At 38.5% G+C, this 25,389-nt stretch overlaps 1 protein-coding gene across 5 annotated transcripts in view; it reads right to left on the bottom strand.

The window, feature by feature from the left end:
* The window catches only part of CAST (calpastatin), a 124,958-nt gene that overhangs the window by 11,333 nt on the left and 88,236 nt on the right, over positions 1-25,389 (bottom strand). For 4 of the 5 annotated variants that reach the window (XM_027838478.1, XM_027838479.1, XM_027838481.1 and 1 more), the window contains 9 exons: positions 24,782-24,829; positions 23,459-23,554; positions 22,937-23,035; positions 16,803-16,901; positions 15,867-15,950; positions 13,314-13,361; positions 13,053-13,145; positions 4,363-4,458; positions 471-575 (listed from right to left, as the gene is read on the bottom strand). In XM_027838478.1, coding sequence (XP_027694279.1) covers positions 471-575; positions 4,363-4,458; positions 13,053-13,145; positions 13,314-13,361; positions 15,867-15,950; positions 16,803-16,901; positions 22,937-23,035; positions 23,459-23,554; positions 24,782-24,829 — 768 coding nt within the window. The remainder of the gene's footprint in view (positions 1-470; positions 576-4,362; positions 4,459-13,052; positions 13,146-13,313; positions 13,362-15,866; positions 15,951-16,802; positions 16,902-22,936; positions 23,036-23,458; positions 23,555-24,781; positions 24,830-25,389) is intronic. The other variant, XM_027838480.1, reaches the window with a different exon arrangement.

Raw genomic sequence — 25,389 nt, forward strand, 5'->3', positions numbered from 1 at the left:
AAATTATTTGTTCTTGATGAATTCAGGCTAACTCTCTGTAATAATCACTGCTTGTTTTTGCAGATGCTCACTAACCATCTATCTCTTTAATAATATATTCTAGAATTTTCCCAACAAACTCACTGGACTTAATTTACTTAAAAAAAAAATCTATAGTATAATATGACAGGCACTATTGGTAGATAAAATGAATAAAATTCAAAATGGACAGAGTATAATTGAAGGACATGTTAATTTGTCCCCCTATAATTAGAGGGCATTTCTAAGTGATTGGAATCTGGCAGCATTTGGGAATTGAGCCATACTTACAGGTTAGAAGATAAAATTATACTACTTTATTTCTTATATGGAAAAGAATCTCCAGACTGTACGAATGATTTTGCACTCAGCATATTTCATAAATTCTTTGTCCTTTTTTGGAGTAGCTGTTATATCACATTATAAGTATCCATTTTATTTTATTCTCTTACCTTTACTTTATCCTCCATCGGCTTATTCTCATCAGGGTCTGGCTCTTTTTCTCCAAGGGATTGAGAGAGTTGATCATATGCATCATCAAGCCCCTGATCTTTTTGCTAAAGAGTGAAAACAAAAACTCCACATTAACTATAACTATACCAAAGATGGGCAGCCCAACACAGAGATGCTGGACTTTTTTCCTACGCAAACCTACTTATCTTCAGAGTAAACGACTAAAGGGCTCAGTGGATAGAATGCTGGGCCAGGAGTCGAAAAGACTTGAATTCAAATCCAGCCCCAGACACTTACTACCTGTTACTCTGAGAAAATCATTTAACCTCTGTTTATCTCAGTTTCCTCTATTGTAAAATGGTCATGATAATAGTACCTACCTCCTGGGGTTGTTGTGAGGACCAAATGAGATATTATTTGTAAAGCACTTAGTGGAGTACCTGGTACACAGTAGGCACTTTATAAATGCTTATTCACCTCCTCCTTCCCCTCCCCTTACCTCAACCAGACACTTGGACATAGTGGAACACAGTAACGGGGAGCAAGGGAAGATATAAAACACTGTGTGCTGACAATGGACAGCAGCACCCTCATGGCCTCCCTTGGGGACATATCATGGGTTCCTGCCAATAGCATCTTCCTTTCCAAAATGCTCCTGAGCCATATTGGGAGAGTGTGACATCACAATCCATTAAATAAGGCTTAGAGAACATCTAGTTGGGTTAACTGTGCTCATTTTATTGCATAATTAAAAAGGCAATTATAAAGATGGATATGAAAACTTTTCAGTACTTCAGTACTTTTTCATCAAAATTCAATCTGACAAACATTTATTACATGTTTACAGGTACTGTGTCAAGTGCTAGGGAGATGGACAAAATGAACATTTTTCTACCCTCAGGGAGCCTAAAGTCTACTAGGAGATAGATGTATAAATACACAACTATTTTAAAAGATTAGCAGGAGGGGAAGAAGAAAGGATTGAGGGATTAAGAAGAACCCTAAGTAGGAAACAGAAGCACAGCTGAGCCTCATAAGAAGTACTAAAGATTTTAAGAGGCAGAGATTAAGAGAGAGAGCACTGTAGGCATGGAGAGACCCCCTAAGCAATGGCATTGAGACTTAAGATGAAATGCCAGTTTGGGGAATTTGACTAGGTTGGCTGAATATAAAGTGCATGAAAAGGAGTAAAATGAAATAAGGTTAGAAAGCTAAGTGGGGCACTGTTGGTGGAGTTGTGAACTGAACCAACCATTCTGGATATCAATTTGGAACTATGCCCAAAAGACTATAAATTTGTGTGTACCTCTTGACCCAACAATAGCAGTACTAGGTCTATATCCCAAAGAGATCAAAGGAAAAAGAAAAGGACCTATTTGTACAAAAATATTTATATCAGCTCTTTTTGTGGTGGCTTATAATTGGAAATTGAGGGGATACCCATCAATTGGGAATGACTGAACAAGTTGTGGTATGTGATTATTATGGAATACTACTGAGCTATAAGAAATGATGAACAGGATACCTTCAGAAAAAGTTGGACTTACATGAATTGATGCAAAGTGAAGTGAGCAGAACCTAGAGAACCTTGTACATGGTAATAGCAATATCCTACAATGATCAACTGTGAATGACTTAACTATTCTCAGCAATACAATGACATAAGACAATTCTAAAGGACTCATAAAAAATGCTATCCATCTCTAGAGAAAGAACTGATAGAGTCTAAACGCAGATTGAAGCATTCTATTTTTCACTTTCTATATTTTTTTGTGTTGTTATTGGGTATTTTTTGATCTGTTTTCTTCCACAACATGACTAATATGGAAATAGGGGTATGGGGATGTTCAGGGAAGACTAGCACCTCTGGTGTGAGGGCTTGCTGAGCCCTTTTCAGGGCTGCTTAACTACCTTTGGTGTCCATCTTCACCCAACTCTCACCTGTGGTTCCAAGAAGCTATAGCATGTGCATGGGCTAAAATAGGTTGAGGGCAACCAACAGACCTCAAACCTGTCAGTGAGTTAGGGGAATGTCTACCCCAAGCATGTGAAGACCTCTCCTGGTGGAATGAGTTAATGAGACCAATTTGTTCCAATGGCCATGAAGGCAGCTGAATCAGGTGCTATGGAATGCTTAGAGCTTGGTTAAGCATTGAAGATGTTAAGATCATCCACTGCTTCCTGGGCCATCACCAGTCATCCTGACTTTTGTCCTGCCACTGGACTTTGATGACTCAGAAAGAGGGATTAAGAGCTGATGACTTTGTGTGACTCTGTCTCACTTAAATTCAATTCACATGATAAGACCCTGTGATGTCATTGGTCCCCTTTGAAAATGAAGAATGAACAAAAAAAATGGGAATTTGTTTGACATGATTGCATATGTACAGCCCATATCAAATTGCTTGTAGTCTTAGGGAAGTGGGAGAAGAGGAAGGGAGGGAGAAAATTTAGAACTCAAAATCTAAAAAAAAATGTTAAAAATTGTTTTTACATGTAATTGGGAAAAAATAAAATTTTTTTTTAAAAAGATAGGTACATGGGAGCCAAATTATGTAGGGCTTCAAATGCCAAGTTGTATTTTATTCTAGAGGCAATAGGGAGTCGCTAAAAATTTTCGAGTAGTTGAGGGACTGTGCTTTGAGAAGATTTTGGAAACCATATGGATGATGTAATGGATAAGAGAAAGATGAAGAAGTAGAGACTATTGTAATAGTCTCAGTAAGGGTGATGAGAGCCTGAACAAGGTGTCAGCTAAACTAATTGTGAGGAGGCAGATGAGATTTTTGCGGAGGTCTAACTGGCAAGACTTGGCAACTGACCAGAGGGAGAAAGGAGAGTCAAGAAAGACTTCTGGGGGAAGCCATGTTGTGATCCTGGGAAGATGGCAGCACAGAAAGCAGAAACAGGAAAGTCTAGATGAAAAGCAGGTTTAGAGACTGACATCTGTTTTGGACTTGATGAATTTGCGATGCCTGTGGGACATCTAAGGTAGAAGTGTCATGGAAGTTGCTGATGCAAGATTGGAATTCAGAAGGGAAATGAAGCCTGGATAGGTAGATTTGGGAGTCATCTTCATGAGAGGAACACAAGTGGAGCTCACATCACTATTACATTTGCAATTTCTGAGCACACCCCAAGGTCGGATTTTAAAGGGTACACTTTAATCTGTATGATATGCATGTTGTCTCCCTCATTAGAAGATGAAATCTTGAAGACGGGGACTGTCTTCAGCCTTCTTTCTTTGTACCATCAATCCTCAACTTTCGTGAGGGTAACTTTCCTAGAAAACAGCATCAAAGTAGAAAATGCAAATGTTGTTATATTGAACCTATGGGAAATGTAGGGTTAGGTTCCAGTGACCACCCCAAACTGTAATCTTTTGCTAGAGATTGCTGAAAATACACTTTTCTGCATGCAATTCTTTGTAACAAAACCTTTAAAATGAGAGGGTTGGATTCAGTGGCCTCTAAGTGCCCTTCCAGCTCTAAATCTACAATCCTATGAATTGAGTCCCCAAATCCAGAACTATCACCTATGCTTTGATGCAATGTCAAAAAGAAAAGAAATGCAGGTGACACTACTTTTTCCCAGTTCTAGGAAAAGCAACCACCACCACTGGATCAGAGGAGTAAAATGCATTATCTAAGAAGTGAAAGCAGATCGAAGTCCAAAAATTCTCTGTGCACCACCCAGGACGGGCTAAAAAGGACATTACATATGGGAGCCTATTACAACAAGTGCTCTCTGTCATCTTAATAAGTAACCAGCCTTAGCAATCCAGAATAGGTAGACCGTTGATCTTTTTAACACATTAACTGGTAGGCTTCTTGTTCCCCTCTTTGGGAAAGATTTTTGTTGAGAAAACAAATCAAACCAGCTAGTACTTACTGAGGCATCAGGTGGACTTGCAGAGCCCGTTGTAGGTGCTGGTGTGGGGTCAGCCATCACAGCGGCCTCAGTAGAATGTTTCTCATCTTTGGATTTCTAAAGGGGTCAAGCATAGTCAAAAGGTTACTGCTAAAGGAACCTGGTTACAGGAAATTAAAAAGCCGATGGAGATCGTATTATTTTAAAAAATATTTATTTTCCTCCCAATTACGTGTTAAAACAATTTCAACATTATTTTTTAAATTTTGAGTTCCAAATTCTATCTTTCTCTCTCTCCTTCTCTCTTCATCCCCTTCTCTAAGACAGTAAGCAATCCAGTATAGCTTATACACGTGTAATCTTGTAAAACATTACAATATTATTCATTTTGTACAATTTTCAAACAACAAAAAGAAAGTGAAAAATAGTATGCATCAGTCTGTATTCAGATAATATAACTTCTTTCTCCGGAGGCAAATAGCATGTTTCATCATGAGTCCTTTAGGTTGTCTTGGATCACTGTATTGCTGAGAATAACTGAGGCATCCACAATACTGAGTACAATGTTCTCTTGGTTTTGCTCGCTTCACTTTGCATTAGTTCATGTAAGTCTTTTCAGATTTTTCTGAAATCATCCTGCTCATCATTTCTTATAACACAAATAATATTCCATTACAATCATATACCACAGCTTGTTTAGCCATTCCCTAATTGATGGGCATCCCCTTGATTTCCAATTATTAGCCACCACAAAAAGAGCTGCCATAAATATTTTTGTACAAATAGGTCCTTTTCCTTTTCCTTTGATCTCTTTGGGATATAGACCTAGTACTGCTATTGTTGGGTCAAGAGGTACACACAGATTTATAGTCTTTTGGGCATAGTTCCAAATTGATCTCCAGCATGGTTGGATCAGTTCACAACTCCACCAACAGTGCATTAGTGTCTCAGTTTTCCTACTTCCCCTCCAACATTTATAATTTTCCTTTTTTGTTACATTAACCAATCTGATAGGTAAGAGATGGTATCTCATAGTAGTTTTGATTTGCATTTCTCTAATCCATAGTGATTTAAAGCATTTTTTCATATGAATATAGACAGCTTTGATTTCTTTGTCTTCAAACTTCATGTTCATATCCTTTGACCATTTATCAATTGGGGAATGATTTGTATTCTTATAAATTTGACTCAGTTCCCTGTATATTTTAGAAATGAGGCCTTTATCAGAAATACTTGTTGCAAATCACCCCCACCAGTTTTATGCTTTCCTTTTAATTTTGGTTGCATTGGTTTTGATTATGCAAAAACTTAAAAATTCTATATGATCAAAATTATCTATTTTACATTTTGTAATGCTCTCTATATCTTTGTTTGGTCCTAATTTTTTCCTTTATCCATAGATCTGATAGCTAAACTATTCCATGCTCTCCTAATTTCCTTATATCTAAATCTCATTCCCATTTTCATTATCTTGGTATATGGTGTGAAATATTGGTCTATACCTAGTTTCTGGCATATTGTTTTCCATTTTTTCCAGTTTTTGTCAGATAACGAGTTTTTGTTCCAAAGGCTTGGATCTTTGGGTTTATCATATTCTAGATATGGCCATTTATTATAATGTATTATGTACCTAATTACATTGATTATTATTATATTTCTAAGCCAGTACAGATAGTTTTGATAATTACTGCTTTATAATACAGTTTGAGATCTAGTAGAGATAGACCACTTTCCTTCATTTTTTTTCATTGACTCCCTTGATATCCTTGACCTTTTGTTCTTCCAGATGAATTTTATTTTTTTTTAGCACTATAAAATATTTTTGGTAGTTTGATTGATGGCATGGAATAAATAGATTAATTTAAGTAGAATTATCCTTTTTTTACATTGGCTCAGCCTACCCATGACCAATTAATATTTTTCCAATTGTTTATATCTAACTTTATTTATGTGAAGAGTGTTTTGTAATTGTGGTCACATAATTCCTGGGTTTGTCTTGTCAGGAAGACTCCCAAGTATTTTATATTGTCCATAGTTATTTTAAATAGAGCTTATCTTTCTATATCTTGCTGCTAGACTTTGTTGGTCATATAAAGAAATGCTGATGATTTATGTGTGTTTTATGTGCTAAAGTTGTTAATTATTTCAAGTGGTTTTTTAGTTGATTCTCTAGGGTTCTCTAAGTATACCATCATATCATTTGCAAAGAGTGATAATTTCGTTTCCTCATTGCCTATCAGAATTCCTTCAATTTCTTTTTCTTCTCTTATTGCTAAAGCTAATATTTCTAGAACAATATTGAATAATAGAGGTGATAATGGGCACCTTGCTTCACCCCTGATTGTATTGAAAAGGCTTCTAATTTATCCCCATTACAAATAATGCTTGCTAATGGTTTTAGATAATTAAGGTAAGCTTCATTTGTTCCTATGCACTCTAGTGTTTTTAATAGGAATGAGTGGTGTATTTTGTCAAAGGCTTTTTCTGCATCTATTGAGATAATCAAATGATTTCTGTTGACTTTGTTATTGATATGGTCAACTATGCTGATACTTTTCCTAATATTGAACTAGCCCTGCATTCCTGGCATAAATCCCATCTAGTCATAGTGTATGATCCTTGTGATATATTGCTATAATCTCCTTGCTAGTATTTTATTTAAAATCTTTGCTTCAATATTCATTAGGGAAATTGGTCTACAATTTTCTTCCTCTATTTTGGCTCTTCCTGGTTTATGTATTTGATATGATTTGATATTATTTGATATGACCTATTTGTATCATAAAAAGTATTTGGTAAGACTCCATCTTCACCTATTTTTCCAAGTAGTTTATATATAGTATTAGAATCGTTCTTCAAATGTTTGGCACAATTCACTTGTGAATCCATCTGGCCCTGGGGATTTTTCTTAGGAAGTTCCTCGATAGGTTGTTTGATTTCTTTTCCTAAGATTGGGTTATTTAAGTATTCCATTTTTCCTGTTACTTTAGGTAATTATATTTTTGTAGATATTCATCCATTTCATTTAGATTGTCAAATTTATCAGCATATAATTAAGCAAAATAACTACTACTAACTATTTTAATTTCCTCTTCATTGGTGGTGAAGTTACCCTTTTCATTTGTGATTCTGGTACTTTGGTTTTCTTCTTTCCTATTCTAAATTAAATTAACCAATGATTTATCTAGTTTATTTTTTTCCCATAAAACCAGCTTCTAGTTTTACTTGTTAGTTCGATGTTTTTCTTCTTTTCAATTTTATTAATTTCTCCTTTGATTTTCAGCATTTCTAATTTGGTGTTTAATTGGGGATTTTTAATTTGTTTTTTTTTCTAGCTTTTTCAGTTGCACGTCCAATTCATTGAACTTCTCTTTCTCTATTTTATTTATGTAAGCAATTAGAGATAATAAATTTTCTCTTAAGTACTGCTTTGGCTGCATCCCATAAATTTTGATATGTTGTCTCAGTGTTGTCATTTTCTTTAATGAAATTATTGTTTGTTTCTATGATTTGTCCTTTGACTCTTTTTTTAAAATTTAGTTTCCAATTAATTTTTTTTGGGCTAGGCAATGGGGTTAAGTGACTTGCCCAGGGTCACACAGTTAGTAACTGTTATGTGTCTGAGGCTGGATTTGAACTCAGGTCTTCCTGAATCCAGGGTTGGTGCTCTATCCACTGTGCAACCTAGCCCCTCCAATTAATTTTTAATCTACTTTTCCACTATTGAATGTCATTTTTATTGCATTATGTTCTGAAAAGGATGAATTTACTATTTCTGCTTTTCTGCATTTGTTTACAAGGTTTTTATGCCCTAATACATGACCATTTTTGTGTGGGTGTCATGTACAGCTGAGAAAAAGGTATATTCCTTTCTATTCCTATTCAATTTTCTCCAGAGATCTATCATATCTAACTTTTCCAGAATTCTATTCATTTCTTTAACTTCTTGTTTATTTTTCGGTTAGATTTATCTAGTTTTGAGAAGGGACAGTTGAGGTCTCTCACTAGTGTAGTTTTATATTATCTGTTTTCTCCTGTAACTCATTCAACTTCTTCTTTAAAAATTTAGATCTATATCATTTGGTGCATATATGTTTAGTATTGATAAGTCTATGGTACCTTTCAGTAAGATACAGTTTCCTTCCTTATCTTTTTAAATTAGATCTGTTTTTGCTTTTGCTTTGTCTGAGATCATGATAGCTACCCTTTTTTTCTTTGCTTTAACTGAAACATAATGGATTCTACTCCAGCCCCTTATCTTAAATCTGTGTGTGTCTCTCTCTGCTTTAGTTGTGTTTGTTGTAAACAACCTATTGCAGGATTCTGGTTTTTAATCCATTCTGCGATCACAGGCCTGTACAACCTGTGGCATGCCAAAGGATTTCCTGTGGCCTGCTAAAAAACGTACAGGAAAACATCCTTTGTATGTAAAGGAAATCCTTAGGCATGCTGCAAGCAGCCTGAGGGCTATAAGCACCCTGCAGGTACAGGTTGTGCAGACCTGTACTATCTGTTTCTGTTTTATGGGTGAATTCACATTTATAGTTATGATAACTGTGTATCTCCCTCCATGCTATTTTCCCCTTGTTTATCCTTCTCTCTCTCTCACCTTCATGCTGTGTTTTACATCTGATCACTGCCTCTCCCAATCTGCCCTCCCTTTTATAAGTCTTCCACACACATACCTTCTCTTATCCCCATCCCTTTTTACTTACTTATAGGGTAAGATAGGTTTCTGTATCCAATTGAGCCAATTTTGTTGAGAGTAAGGTTCAAGCTTTGTCCATCCCACCCCCATCTTCTCCTCCATTATAATAGTTCATTCATGTCTTTTCATGTGAGATAATTTACCCCATTCTTTCTCCCCCTTCGTTCTTCTCCCAGTGCAATCTTCTTTCTCACCCCTTTATTTTGTTTTTTGGGTATCATCCCATCAAAGTCATCTTATATCCAGATACTCTATCCATATGTACTTCCTCTAATTGCCCTTATAATAATAAAGTTCTTAAGAGTTATAAATATTATCTTGTTATATAGGAATACAAACAGTTTAACCTTATTGAGTCTTTTATGTTTTCTCTTTCTTGTTTCTTTTTACATTTTTATGTTCCCTTTGTGTCTTTGGTATTTGTAGATCATTTTTTTTTTTTACTTAGCTCTATTCTTTTAATTAGGAATGCTTGAAAGTCCTCTGTTTCATTAAATATCCATTTTTTCCCCTGAAGGATTATACTCAGTTTTGCTAGATATGTGATTCTTGGTTATAATCCTAACTCTTTTGCCTTCTGGAATGTCATATTCCAAGCCCTCTGGTTTTTCAATGTGGAAGGTGCCAAATCCTGTGTAACCCTAATTGTAGTTCTACAATATTTGTATTGTTTCTTTTTGGCTGCTTGCCGTACTTTCTCCTTGACCTAAGAGCGCTAGAATTTGACTATGATGTTCCTGGGAGTTTTCATTTTGGGATCTCTTTCAGGTGGTGATTGGTGAATTCTTCTAATTTCTAGTTTGCCCTCTGGTTGTAGGCTATCAGGGCAGTTTTCCTTAATAATTAATAATAATAATAATAATTTCCTTAATACTAATGTTGTCCAGGCTTTTCTTTTTTTTTTAATTGTAACTTTCAGATAGTCTAATAATTCTTAAATTATCTCTCCTGGATCTATTTTCCAGATCAGCTGTTTTTTCCAGTGAGAAATTTCACACTTTCTTCCATTTTTTTCTTCTTTTGATTTTGTTTCATCATACCTTGATGCCTCATGGAAATGTTAGCTTCCACTCGACCAATTCTAATTTTTGAGGAATTATTTTCTTCAGTGAGCTTTTGTGCCTCCTTTTCCATTTGACCAGTTCTATTCTTTAAGGTATTATTTTCTTTGGTGAATTTTCGTATTTTTTTCCCATGCTATTGATTTTTTCCCCACAATTCTCTTGCACTACTCTCAATTCTTTTCCCAATTTTTCTTCTAATTCTCTAATTTGCTTTTAAAAATCCTTTTAAAGCTCTTCTAGGGGCTCATTTTGGGCCTGAGATCAAATTACATTTTTCTTTGAGGCTTCACATGTAGCCAGTTTGACACTTTTGCTCCTCTAAGTTTGTGTCTTAATCCTTCCTGTCACCACAGTAACTTTCTATAGTCACATTCTTTTTTTTTCTTGTCATTGTTTTGGTCATTTTTTTCTGCCTGTCTAGTGACTTGGTACTTTTATGTGAGAGCTGGGCCCTGCTCCTGCAGCATCCCAGGCTTCTTGTGCTGGGGCTGGAAGTCTTGCTTTCACTGGGCCTCAGGGCCTAGCTTCTGGCTAGTAGGTGGAGCCTCCCAGCTAGCTTGTAAGGTGGTACAGGGTAGGGCCTTCTTGTTGGCCTTTCCTAGGTGTGGAGATTGCTGCTGGCCTGCCCCAGGGGCAGGGGCCTGGCTGCTGGGTTGCTATGGAAACAGGGCCTATTGCTGACTGGCCCTGGGGTAAGCATTTTTGCTGTTGGCCTGGAAGGTGGGGGAGGTGTGGGGAGTGGGGGGGTTATCACACTGTTGACTGGTCCCTGGGTGGGGCCTCACTACTGGTCAACAAGGGCGTGAGGCCTCACTGGTGGCTTGGGCAGGGGGTGGGGCCTTGCCATGCTACAGATTGCTGCTTGCCTGGGGAGGTCGCTGGCTTGCAGGGGGGCGGGGCCTCGCTGGTGTCTTGGGCGGGGGGGGGGGCTTGCAGGAGGGCGGGGCCTCGCTGGTGGTCTGCCACAGGCCCAGCGCTTCCTTGCAGGCCACCTGCTGTGAGGCTGGCTGCTGCTGCTCTGGGACTGGCTTGCTTCTCACCCTGGTGAGACAGACCTTTCCTGCCAAGCCACTTCCCTGCTCCTAGATCAGTTCTGAGGTGGTTTTCCAGTTGTTTGGAGGGGAGTTTGGGAGGGCTGCGGGGCATTCCTTCCTCAATCTGCCATCCTGGCACCGGAAGTCCTTCCTCACGTTGTTGAATATATTTCTCACATTCATCCCTTTCTCTCCCAGCCCTCATCACTTCTCATCTGGGTTTCTGAAAATGCTTCCTGATTGGGCTCCATGCCCCAGTCTCTTCCCCTCATCAGTCCACTCTCCAAAAAGGTTGCCAAAATAATATTCCTAAGTACCAGTCTAACCATGTCACTCTCCACCTCAATAAACTTCAATGGCTACCTACTGTACAAGCTTCTCTGTTGGGCATTTACAAACCACCTCTGATCTGTTTCTCCAGGATTATACACTCCTTGGGAATGGTGGGGAACTGCCGGCTCGAGGCCACACGTGGCCTCAAAGCCACAGGTTCCCTACCCCTAGAGCCAAACTGGCCTTCTGGCTTTTCATCACATGCCACGGCATCTCTGGATGCATGCCTTTGGGCAGGCTGTGAGCACTGGCACCCTTCACCCCCATGCCATGCCTGGAATGCTCTCCCTCCTACCCCCGAATCCTCAAATCTCTAGTTTCTTCAAATGCCCCCTTCTACAAGAGGCTTTTATCAATCCCCCAGTTGGAGAAGGTCCCTTCCATATTCCCACCTACCTTGTATTTTGAATATACTTTTATGTGTATGCGATACCTTCTCGGACAATGTATAAGCTCTTTTATGACAGGGGCTGTCCGGTTTTCATTTCTCTACGCCTGCTGCTTAGCACAGTTCTTAGCAGACAATGGGTACTTAATAATTGCTTGTTGATTGGTGGATAATGGATAATTCCAATAATATACAGACATCGCCACACATAAAATTAATCCTATATTCTGCTATTTCTAAATATGACCTATAGGATATATACCTCTGTGATCTGGTCCTATTTTTAAAAATTGATTAAGACTAGAAGAAGGTAATAGAATAAGATGACCATGCTATTTACTGAGTTCACTTTTTTTAGGAGATTGTGAGAATTACTCCCTGGTTAGTAATTCCTGAGAGTCAGAAAGATGTATGACAGTGTTAACAACAGTTATGTTACCATACCCTATAATATTCACACTTGTCTTACCCAGTTTTAATGAAGACTTCAGGCAAACTTGGAACAATCATTACTCAGTCGACAATCATTTCTTACCAGATGGTTACTCTACCTTTGCCACGTTTCCATCTAATGGAGTATTATGTTTATATGTCACATTACCAAGGCCTGCCTGGTCTTACAGAGCCTTCAAACTGCTCAGCCATACACACACAATCACAGGAGTATTCACTGGTAAATGTATTCTTTGGGAATGATCTTCGGTAAAATGCAAATATAAACTTCTCCCAATGATCTCAGCATCCTTCATGATAAAGGATTCATATTTATCTCAACCATTTAGAGTAGGGTTTCTTAAATTTTGTGTGTGTTGTGGACCCCTCTGGCAGACAACCTGGTGAGACCTGTGAACCCCAACTCAGAATGTTATAAATATATAAAATATCTACAGAAACCAATTATACTGAAATATAGTTATCAAAATATTTTTAAAAACCAAGTTAAGCTCTCCTGATTTAGAATAACAGATCATCAGTGAGACTGGGCCAAAATTTTACAGTACACAGTTTTGTTTTTTTTTTTTAATGGAAGATTTTATTCTTTTCCTCTTTTCTTGGCAAATCTCTGAGCCCAGAATTATTCCCTCTGACCCAAAATATCAAGAGGTTTAGTTGGAAACTCAAGTTAAAGGTCACAGACCTCTGCACTAAAAGTAAAGAAGTAAAAAAGAAGTTGAAAAACTCACTTGTGCTACAGATACGGCCGCATGGGTTACAGGTGCTTCCGAGCATGAAAAGCCCTCCGACAAAGCATCGAGGATATCATTGTCACTCATAGGCTGCAGAAATCAGGAAATGAATCCACAAAGGTCACAGGTCATTGTGATGAACTCCCCAAGCTAGTCTAATAATGCAGATGTAATTCAAAGTACGAAACAAAAGCTGGGCCAACTCTTGTTATCACCAGGCTCATTCCTGTCTTGACCCAGACAAATTAATTTACTTACTAAAATTTTTTCATTCTGTTTTTTGTCAAGCAGTTTTCTATCTTCATCCTATAGTAAAAACATTGAAGAAAGTCATTTTTGCATTTTTAGCACTAGCATGAAATTTCATAAGCTTTCCAGTAATTCCATACTGATTTTAATGCTCATTAGAAAGTCAGTTAGTCAATAAACATTTATTAAGTATCACTATGTACCAGGCACTATATAAAGAGCTGGGATACAAAAAGAAGCACAAGACAATCCCTGCCCTCAAGGAACTTACAGTCTAACAGAGAAGACAATAGTTAAACAAATATACTCCGATCTATACAGAATAAATAGGAAATAGTTAAAAGTGGGAAGGCACTAGGATTAAGAAGAGTTGGAAAAGGCTTCCCATAGAAGATGGGATTTTAGTTGGGACTTATAGAAAGCCAGGGAGGTCAGTAGGAGGAGATGAGAAGGGAGAGAATTCCAAATATGGGGAGACAGCCAGAGAAAATGTCAAGAGCTGAGAGATGGAGTGTCTTAGTGGAACAGCTCGAAGGCCAGTGTGACCAGATCAAATTGTACCTGGCAAGAAGTAAGATGTAAGAAATCTGGAAAGGTAGGAGGGGCTAAGTATGAAGGGCTTTGAATGCCAAACAAAACATTTTGTATTTGATCCTGGAGGCAATAGGGAGCCACTGGATTTATTGAATGGTGTGTGTGTGAGAGAGAGATAGATACAGACAGACAGACAGACGTGATTAGACCTATGCTTTAGGAAAATCATTAGAAATATGAACCACCAGTTTTGGAAATAAGTCCTTCAGAAGGAAAGTAATGATCATAGGAGACTTGGAGGGGGGGTTGGAGAGTAGTGTAGGGGGAAGGAGTCAGTTTAAAAAAATTCTCTCTACCTTTAGTACCCTCAATTCTTGGTCTCACTTTATGTTTTGCTTAAAAAGCACTGGAGACTTGTTCAGGGCCTCCTGCATACCCCAGGTCCAGTACGACAACTCAAGAAAACAGGTTTTAAGTCGGCTTCAGGGCAACAGAACTAGCCTTGGGATTTGATCAGCTAAGAGGATGAAAGACACTACTGCTGACATCATTTTCTGACTTTCTGAGTATATAAAAAGGCAGAAGAAAGTTCAACCCTTCTTTAGTGCTTAGCTGGAGACCTACGGGGCTCAATTGAATCCACTCAATGTCCTCAATGTATGCAGATACACACACATATATTCATACATCTGTCTATCTATCCATCTATCCATCTATCTATTGTCATATCTATTTGTCTATTTCCTTGTCCCCAATTAAGTAAATCTCCTTTTGTTAACTGTTAAATAACCTATAAGTTTTCAGTTTTATTCCAATATTGGAGCCAGAACAAGGCTACAACATAGGAGAACCCCAACTTCTCTTAGAGTGTTAAAATCAAATTTGAAAATCATTTTGAGGCTAAGAAATCATAGACTATGGAAAAGCACACAATTATTTTAGCAAGTGTCACTCTGTATGTAAAAGGGTAAAACAGACAAAGCATTTTGGGCTCTTTTGAGAAAGATTTCTAAATTGTTCAGTTAAATGAAATAATAAATTATATACAAAGTTAGAGCCAACTCTAACTGGAGCTGATGGTAAATTTTCAGTGTGAGCATTTACACCTCAGAAACCCACAAATAGGCTACAAATCAGGGTTTACTTTATTGCTTTGTTGATTGTCTCAGAAGTGATAGGGAAAATGTTAATAATGCAGATTAAATGCAAAAGTATGTCCTGTGTATAGTTTTGGCAGAGCTGGTTGTTAAACATTTACCAGCACACCTCTGTATATGAAGTCTTTTCCATACTTTAGAGTGCTATATAAATACTAGTTGTCGTCATCATCATAATCATCATCATCATCACCATCATCATCATCATCATCATCATCATCCATTTAGCTGCCTTCCTGGAAGAAATATGACAAGATCCCTGTCCTCAAAGTGTTTTGTACCCTGAATGGAGATGAGTCAAGTCAACACGCATTTATTAGGCACTTGCTGTATGCCAGGCAAGACAAAACAATGAAAAGTTACAGGAGCTGGACAGAAGTTAAAGACAATAATAAAATATATGTCACAAACCAGTAAACATGTCATTAATTGCTAAATAAGTAGTACAGATAATAATTACTACAAGAATTCCCAGGAATCTGAGAGGGTGGGGTGACCAGGAAAGGCTAATCAACTGTTAAAAATAATCTCAAGTGGTTAAAATATTTTAAGGCATACAAAGCAAGGCATTTACGGATTGTCTTGTGTTACAATTATTTGTGTATTATAGTTATCACATCCCTCTGGTCAGGTCCATGAGGGCAGGGACAAGTTGCTTAATACATGTTTGTTGAAATACAAGATCATTTAATTTAGCCATTTTTTTAATTAGTTTGTTTGTTTTAGCTTTAACTTGTGATAGTGACTTCTGTAGATTGCAGAGACTCCACAACAATATCTGCATGGCTCTGGATCTATGTCAGGGTCCCTTCCTGTCTTAGGGGTATGAATTACATATGATACAGATATAGACTAAAAAAAATCCATTTACCTTTGCTTCTTTTAATCTGTATTCAGGAGGGATTGTTTCCTCTTTTTCACCTACTTTTTCCCGCTTTTCTTCTTTGGATTTCTCCTGAAGGAAAGCTCTCTGTCTTTATCATTGTATATATCATATGTGCGGGGGGTTTTTTGTATCTAAGTATGTGTATTCATTTCCCACCAACCAAGTAACTGAGATTTGGCTTGATGAGACTACCTTTGGGTTATCACCTATATCTGACCAGGATTATGAAGTCATAGGATCACAGATTTAGCAACAGAAAAGGCCTCAGAGGTCAATGGAATCCAACCTACTCAATCGAAAGATGAAGCTGAAGATCACAGAGGTCAATTACTAGTCCTGGACAATTACCAGTCCAGGATGATAAAGCTCTCAAGTGGCTGACATGGGATTTCAACCCTAGGTCTTCTGACTCCAAGCCCAGTACTCAATCCTTTCTCACAGTCATCATTTATATCCTTTGGAGACATATCCTGGGTAAGCACCAGGGTTAGATCATTGCCACTAAGTGGCTGCCAGGCTGTGTCCCAAGGCAGTTAGCAACTACTACTTCTTTTCTCTTTAGCCCTATGTAAAAGTGCAAATAGTTCTAAGGGTGCCCTGGAATCATCAGGTGAGTGAGTGCCACCCATTTAAAATGCAGACCTTTCACAAAACCAAGATGGTGGGTCTTGTTAGGTCCATTTTTAAAAAGGGCTTACAAGTGGACAAGAGTGACACAGACTGATGGGCTGTAATCTGTACTGCTGGAGGGAATGCTCACATGGATGATTACATTGATGTAAGTCCCAAACCAATTAATCGTCAAATCGTGCAGGTAAGTGTTTGAAACAGAAACATACTCAGGTATGCTTTATGAGTGATATAAAAGGGTACTTTTTGGAGGGAATGGGGAGGAGGGAGATGGACCTGAATCCCCATTACCTTTACTTTATCCACTGCAGGTTTCTTTTCTTCTGGATCTATTTCTTTCTTTGCTAGACTGCCGGCCAAGGCTTCCACAGCATCATCTGGCATCTCTCCCTTTTGGAAAGACATAGGAAGAAACATTGGCTTCTCACTGTTTTAAAGATGTATTTATCAAAAACATTAAAAATGATAAATGTTCATCTTGGGCATAATTCATCACATAATCTAAAAGCCTGGGATGAAAAAAATGTATGTTTCAAAAGTAGAGGTTAAAATCATCAGAGGCTCTGTATATGACACTGCATTTACATTGATAGTTGGGCAACTCGTGGCATTCATTAAAATGTGTTTGAGCATTGTGATAAAGCACACCACAGAAAAATGGGTAGACAGGAGCATTTCTTAAGTGAATCTTTTATTTGCATAGGATAAATTTTCAAACCATTCGTAAAAGGCAGGAAGACCTACCTTCCTCATGCTGAAACCAACTCATAGAAAACCCCAGAGGAAAAGTACACTGAAATACTTTTTCCACCCCAGGCAGAGGAATATATGAATGAGAGAAACAGTATGGGATAGCTTAGGATTTAGATAACTCCTAAGCCTTCTTCCACAAAGGCTAATTCTAAAAAACATCTGAAACCCAAAACGCTATCTCCTAAACCATCAAAAAGACACATCTCCCTTCTTCCAGGAAAAAAAAAATCTTCACCCTCTATTCCAAAAAGGAGAAACAGCATAGTACAGTAGATAGAGTACTGGCTTTGGAGTCAGGAAGGCCTGGGTTCAAATCCCAACTCAGACATATAATATACTAGTTGTGGGAAATGAGGCAAGCCACTAAGCTTCTCTGGGCCTCAGTTTCTTTATCTGTAGAATGGGGAATCTGGACTTGAGCTCTAGGGCCTCTTCCAGGTTTATAGCTATGATCCCATGATCTCTCTGTGGTTACCAGCCTCCTCAAGCCCTGGTCCCCCTCCAAAGAGTACCATATAACAAAGACACTGTGAAAACATTCATTTTTAATGATCTCAGACACAAAAGAAATGGTGCAAACCTTATTGTTATTTGGTGGCCTGATGTTTGCAAGGGACATTAAGAGGCTGCCCAAATTACTGGCCCCATCAAACAGTTTTGGATAACTCTCAGAATCACAGGAGCACAGATTTAGGGCTGGAACCATAGAGATCATCTAGTTCAGAGGTGGGGAACCTGTGGCCTTGAGGCCACATGTGGCCTTCTAGGTACTCAAGTGAGACCCTTTGACTGAATCCAAACTTCACAGAACAAATCCCTTAAGGATCTAGACCAACTCCCTAATGAAGCTGAGGCCCAAGGTGTTTAATTGACTTGACCAAGGTCACATGGGTAGCCAGTAGCAGAGGCAGGATTTGACCCTAGTCTTCTGACTAGATCTTTCCATACAATGCTTCACACTGTCAGTATTGGGGCTAGAACTCAGATCTCCTGACTTCTAAAATACCGTATTCTCTTTTTTATGCAAAGGGGTCAGATAAAATGTTCACAAAGTATGGTCCTAGTAGGTTATTTATCTCCTGACCTTGTTTTTCCCATTTTCTGTCCCTTGACTTTCAACCTCTTGCCTCTAGTGTGCAATACAATGTAAATAACACCAGAATTAGGATCAGAAAAACATGGTTCAAATTTCAACTCTGCCACTATGTGACCTTGGGCAAGTCATTGTCATTGAAAATCTCTGAGTCTTAGTTTCCTCAATTACAAAATGAGGAGCTTGGACTAGCTGTTTTTGTTTTTTTTTTGTTTGTTTTTTTAGCTCTAAATCTTATGATTCACTCGTTCTTTACTTCCTAATTATTAACCAGTCAACAATCAATCAATGCATATTTACTAATGGCCTACTATGTGCCAGGACCTGGGTTTCCAAGTATAAAGAATGAAATATGCCTCACTTGCAAGAAACTTCTTGTTCCTAGTTCTCAGGGGCCTATTTCTAAAAATTGTTAACCTTTATACAGGAGTATAATTATTAATAACAACAATAATTCTTTTGTATTGTTAACCTTTATATAGCAGCATAACTATTAATAACAATAATAATATCTTTTGTATTAACATAGCATGTTTGGCTGTCCATACAACAATCCTGTGAGACAGAAGTATTAGCCAGTGTTGGCAAAAGGACTAACAAAGGATTCAGGAAGTCAAGGAAAGTAAGTTGATATTAGATGGGATGAGGAAAAATAGGCGCCATCTTTCTGCTTACTAAAATTCCAAAAAACTTGAAGCTTTCATATTCCCACTACTTTCCTTCTCTGCTACTGTTCAACCAAGGAGGGAACTGAATTCCTTCATGGACTTAGCAGTCAAGCTGAGCCCACTCCACACCCAGCAGCAGGTTCTGTTTTGAATTGGAATGATGTATTTGGGAGCCCAGAAGTGATTTCTGATGCCTTGGATGGGGATCTATCATCTTGCTTCTCAGCCTCTGACCCTGCCTAATTCCTGCCTCTTGCACCGGCCACATTCCTTGATAACCTCAGACTTCTCTGCTATGAATATCCTTAGCTATGACACTCAGGGCTACTGCTGCCATGCTAGCCCATGTCCTAGGATGCAGAGCCTGAGTTCTCTGAGAAGTGCTTTAAAACCTCATTAAAGCTGACCCTGGCTGTGGTGATATAGAGACTTTGGAGTCAGCTTCAGCAGCATAAAACTGATGGCGGAGTGAACAAGGGAGATTCTGCCAAGGGGCAGCTGGTCAGTTTAATGCTAATAGGACATTTATTCCAAGCCCACCAAAATAAAGATGCAAATTTTTTAAAGTGTTAACAGATGCTGTAGATGCTGGCAAGACAAGTAGATCAAGTTAGTGATCAAATGACTATGGGTCATGTATGAATTAGTAACTCTTCAGGATCTGCCTCTTTGAGTACATTATATAATTTCTCTGAGCAAGAATTTCCTCATTGGTAAAATGGATATAATAATATTTGTACCAAAACCTATCTCATGGGATTGTTGTGAACAAAGGACTTCTGTTGTTGCTGTTCAGTTGTTTTAGTCATGTCTGACTCTTCATGACCCCATTTTGGGGTTTTCTTGGCAAAGATATTGGAGTGGATTGCCATTTTCTTCTCCAGCTCATTTTATGGATAAGGAAACTGAGGCAAACAGAATTAAGTGACTTGCCCAGGGTCACATGGCTAGTAAGTGTCTGAGGCTGGATTCGAACTTAGGTTTTCCTGACTCTAGACCTGGCACTCCATTCACTACACTACCTAGCTGCCCCATCTCATGGGTTTGTTGTGAACAAAGAGCTTTGTAAACCTTTAAATATTATAGAAATGGGTGACACTTTGGCCAGATCTATTTTCCTGGCTTTCTCCAAGTCCAGCTAGACTGTTGAGACCTTTTATTTGAGGCCTGCAGTGTGCTTAAAAGCTATTAGGTAGGGCTAAATTTATGATTAATGAAAGGCATTCTGTTGTTAGTTAATAGAAATAGCTTCCCTGTGTTAAAAAATGAAGGAAGGACAAACCAGTCATTTTATGTGTATGTGCATGTGTATTTGTATGTGTATGTGTGTGCATGTATAAGCGCACATGCATTCATGTTTTATAGTTATAAAAGCTTAAAACTGCAGTAAGACTTTTGAGATACTGTGCATATACATATAATATCCATATGTGTATATATGTATATGCAAATATATATATGTGTAAAATATAAATACATACATATTGTATATAAATGTGACATATGACTGTCTTTTTCTATCAAACAATTCAACTATCTATAGCTCCTAAAAAAAAAAGAGAGCAGCTACTTCTGTCATGGACAGCTAGGTGGTACAATGGATAGAGCTTTGGGCTTGGAACCAGGAAGAATCAACTTCATGAGTTCAAATCTGGCCTCAGACACTAACTAGCTGTGTGACCCTGTTTGCCTCAGTTTCCTCACTTTTAAAGTGAGCCAGAGAAGGAAATGGCAAACCACTCCAGTATCTTTGCCAAGAAATCCCCAAAATGGGGTCATGAAGAGTCGGACATGAGTAAAACAACTGAACACTTCAGTCATGGACCAATAGCTAAAGACCAGACTATATCCAGCAGCAGGGGGAAAAGTGGAAAGGCAGTTGGTTTTCTTTTTTTTTGTTTGTTTGTTTGTTTGGTTTTTTTTTCAGAGAACACCTTTGCTTTATTGTTACTAACAGAGACAGCCCAGAGGCTAGAAAGGGGAAGGTAGAGCCACCGCTACACAACAGGGGTAAAACAACCGAGCAAAATGGATAACTGAAGCCCTTCTCTTCCCCCCCCCCCCATTCCCCAGAGGGCAGCTGGCAACACCCTCAGGGCCTAAGGTAAAAGAAATGGAGGGACCCCAAGAAGGAAGGGAAAGGTTGAGAGAAGGGAATTTAAGTAAGAGGCATGGAGTAAGGGGTTAGGGGGACCCTCAGATCCTTGGGAGTGGAATGGAGTGTCCTAACAGACCACGTATTCTTTGCGCTCATTGAGCCAGACTTGGCTAAATGAGAAGCCTCCAAGGAGGAGATAGAGCCAGCAGCAACAAAGCAATTGTAGCTCATTTGTTCATAAAGTTCATAGATTTCCTGAGGACCACTCTCAGTAAAATCACTCTCAGTAAAATCACTCTCAGTTAAAAGTACATCCTCAATTAGCACAGCAGAATGGACATTGAAGAAAATTCCAAGAAGGACCAACACAATCACCCCAGGCTCTGAGGACGATGCCAATGTAGCAGGCAGCCAGCTTGGGCCCACAACACAAGAGGGAGGCCATGGCGATCCCAGGCCGGGACGGACAGTGCAGGAGCTGGAGTGGAGCTCGGGTCCCAGGAAACCGAATCCTGGACTGAGGTACCTCAAGGCAGTTGTTTTAAATTGTTTCAGGTTACTTCCCCTTTGTGAAAAATAATTCCTATGATTTGGCTGCCAGTTAGTTTACAGAGCAATTTGCTTTGAAGCTACACGTAATGGAGCATTGAACTGTTTGGGGAGCAACAAATAATGATAGAAAGAGGAAGAGAATAGGGTCAGGCTGAGGACCATTCATCCCCAAGGTGCTAAGGAAATAGAAAGTTTTCAAAGGTGGCTGAAATGATAGTCTTTAGTAATTAGATAAAAGTAGTCTGAATCTCGAGGAGTACATCCTTTGGTTGAAGCCCATCAAATAATATAAACATAGGCTCAGAGGATTTAGAGTTGGAAAGGACCTTACAGATAATCCAGTCCATCCCCTTCATTTTATAGGGAAGGAAACTGAAGGTCAGAGAAGTTAATTCACTTGCCCAAGATCAAAAAGATCATAAATGGCAGAACCAGGATTTGAACTCTGATTTTCTTAACTCCAAATTGAGGGCTCCTTGCACTATTCCTGCCATGCAGCAGACTTATAGATATCTAAGATTTCCAATAACTTGCATCAAGTCAGTAAGCATTTATTAAGTGCTTGCTGTGTGCCAGGAGCCTTGCTAAGCATCACTGTAAAAAATGTAAAAAGTGAAAGTCTAATGGGGAAGATAACATGTAAATAACTATGCACTAACAAGATATGTACAGAATAAATTGGAGATGTTCAACAGAAGGAAGGCACTAAGATTAAGGAAGACCGGGAAAAGCTTCTTGCAGAAGGTGAGATTTTAGCTGAGACTTGAAAAAGGACAAGAGGCAGAGATGAGGAAGGAGGGAGTTTCAGGCATGGGGGATATCCAGAGGAAATGCCTGGAATAGGGAGGGGAAGAGGAAGGAGGCCAGTGTCACTGGATCTCAGAGTACGTGGCAAGGAGTAAGGTGTAAGACAATTGTAAAGGTGGGAAGAGGACAGGTTATAAAAGGCTTTAAAAGCTGAAAGGGGATTTTATATTTGATCCTGTATGCAAAAGGGCCACTGGAATTGACTGAAAAGGGGTGTGTGTGTGTGTGTGTGTGTGTGTGTGTGTGTGTGTGTGTGTGTGTATGAGATAGACAGAGAAAGAGAGAGAGAGAGAGAGAGAGTGAGAGAGAGAGAGAATGAGAGATGGTCAGACTGAGCATCAGAATGAGACTATACAGTTGTGAATAGCTGGTAGGAGGCACTGCTGTATAGGTAAGTAAATAGATGTTCAGAGCAGCTCTCAGGAAAATAGGCAGTACTCTGGGGGTTACTTACAGGCTTTGAAGCAGGTTTTTGAGGGGTTTCCTGCACTATGCACATGTAAGTTTTTGAAACAACTTCTTTCACAGGAGCATGGGCTGGAGTCTCGGATTTCTAAAGGAAGAAACAGATATAATAAGCTAAAGTGAAAAAGATCCGATTAGCAAGACAGCACATGTGTGTACTAAAAATATCTGCTATAAGCATTATAAACTATAGGAAGAAAATTAAGTGCCACTGATTGCCCAGTACTAAAGTGGGCACATGCCAAACTTCTTCCAGCCACCATTCATAGCACATCTTACTTTATCTCTGGAACAAAATTTTGAATGAATTATTTTAGTTGTAGGAATGTCACTGGCAGATAAAGGAAAAGAAGAAACATCCATAAAAAGCCAAGATTGAAAATAGTCAGGAATGGATGGCATAAGTGGGACTTTTGTCAATCATTTCAAGGTTAAGTAGCCTATGCCTCATTACTATAGAAAGGAACACAGAAACACTTAAAACAAGAGATTTAAACCATTTTCAGCTTACTTTTGTTTTGTCAGCTGGTTTAGGTTGCTTTCCTTGAGGTTCAGAACTTTCAAAATCTTTGGATAACTCATCAACAAGTTTGGATTCACTCACAGGCTGCAATGCAAGAAAAAAGATTATGTAACATAAAGTGATGGTTTAACTGAGTAAATAGGAATGGTTTTATTAGAATTAGTTTTCTTTTTCTGGCAATGCATCACAGTCTATTTGCAGTCTACAAAACCAAGTTGCCCAACTCAAGACAACATCAAATACCAAATCTAGAATCTGATATGCTCAGGAAAGCTATCCTATCACAGCTTCTGTTGTTGTTATTTAGTTGTGTCAGTTGTGTCCAACTCTTCGTGACCCCATTTGGGGTTTTCTTGGCAAAGATACTGAAATGGTTTGCCATTTCCTTCTCCAGATCATTTTTCAGATGAGAAAACTGAGGCAAACAGGGTTAAGTGACTTGCCCAGGGTCACACAACTAGTAAGCATCTAAGGAAGGTGAGTCTTCCTGACTCTAGGCCTGGCACTCTATCCACTACTTCAATCACCTAGCTGCCTCCTGGAAACAAATACAATTGGCCTAATTGCTGTTACTCATAGACAACATTCCATGCCTTAACAGGAGCTCTCCCTGATGCCAGGAATGTACTCCTTGTCTCAGCTCCTTCTATTAGGATTCCTGGCTCCCTTCAAAACTCAGCTCATGTGTCATTTCTTACATGAGGCCTTTCCCGATGCTCTACTCCACCACCTTCCACCCCTGTCTGACCTATTATGTGATATTTGCCTGGAATATACTTTGTACTTACTGATATGTGTACTTTTTTTTTCATTTGATAGAGTGTAAGATCTTTAAGAGTAGAGACTGTTGCTTTTGGCTTTGTATTGCCCAACACCCTGCATGGTGGCTGGCACAGGGTTAGGGCTTAATCATTTGGCCAACTGACTATTATTTCCACAAAGTTACAGATATGGATAGAAAGAAATATGAACAGATCTGTGAAAGTGATATAAAATGGGGTTAACCTAACTATCTTACATATGATTAGGTTAATAATATAATAATAATATTAGGTTAATAATAATAAAAGGTTAATAAAATGTTATGAAGTTCTAAAGATAATGACATAACCAAGTGTTCTCTGACAGGCCTCCACATTAAAGATGAGAACACTAACTGTGGATTCCTGGCTCAGTGCTGCCTTCACAATACATTGATGTGACGTGTGGATGTCAAATTATACAGACAATGCCTGGGATGTCAGGAATTCTCAACTTATACTCAACATTTTGTTGGAAGAAAAAAAAGTTTGAGAGTATTCATTTCCTAACCTTGGGTTTTTCTTCAGGCTTTGGTAATAGAGGTTTTCCATCTTTATCCTGCAAATAAAATGGAAAATGGTTTTTGTTTTGTTATATTACCATTCAGACAATTTTGCCTTCTTTAGACAGTTCATGGTTAGAAGCAAGGTTATAGATATGTGTGGGAGCAGGTTTTATTGTACTGCAGCTAATTTAAATTTAAAATTGACCAATCTAACAAGAAGCTATAGAAAAGAGGAAGCTTACGACATTGCAACAAAATACAATTTGTGTATAAACTGGTGGTACCTAAAGATACCATCAGTAAAGCCATATGTAGAGAATTTCCACAATTCCTTTTTTTTTTAATTAAGCAGTGGTTCTGTTTAACAAGCCAAGATGGATATTCACCTATAGCAGCAATTGAGTGAACAAGAGCCTAGATGATATGAAAACAGAGAACAAATAGGATGGAGAAGAGACTTGAATTTATGCAATACGTAGATTGGTTGAAGGAAATGGGGGTGTTTAGCCTGGAAAAGGGAAGACTTGAAAAGAATGGGAAGGCATGATAATTATCTTCTAGTATTTGGCAAACTATGCAGAATTTTGCAAAAGATGAGAGATGTGAGACCTCA

Source organism: Vombatus ursinus, unplaced genomic scaffold, assembly GCF_900497805.2.
Source record: "Vombatus ursinus unplaced genomic scaffold, bare-nosed wombat genome assembly UNPS02014828.1, whole genome shotgun sequence".
Taxonomy (NCBI): Eukaryota; Metazoa; Chordata; class Mammalia; order Diprotodontia; family Vombatidae; genus Vombatus; species Vombatus ursinus.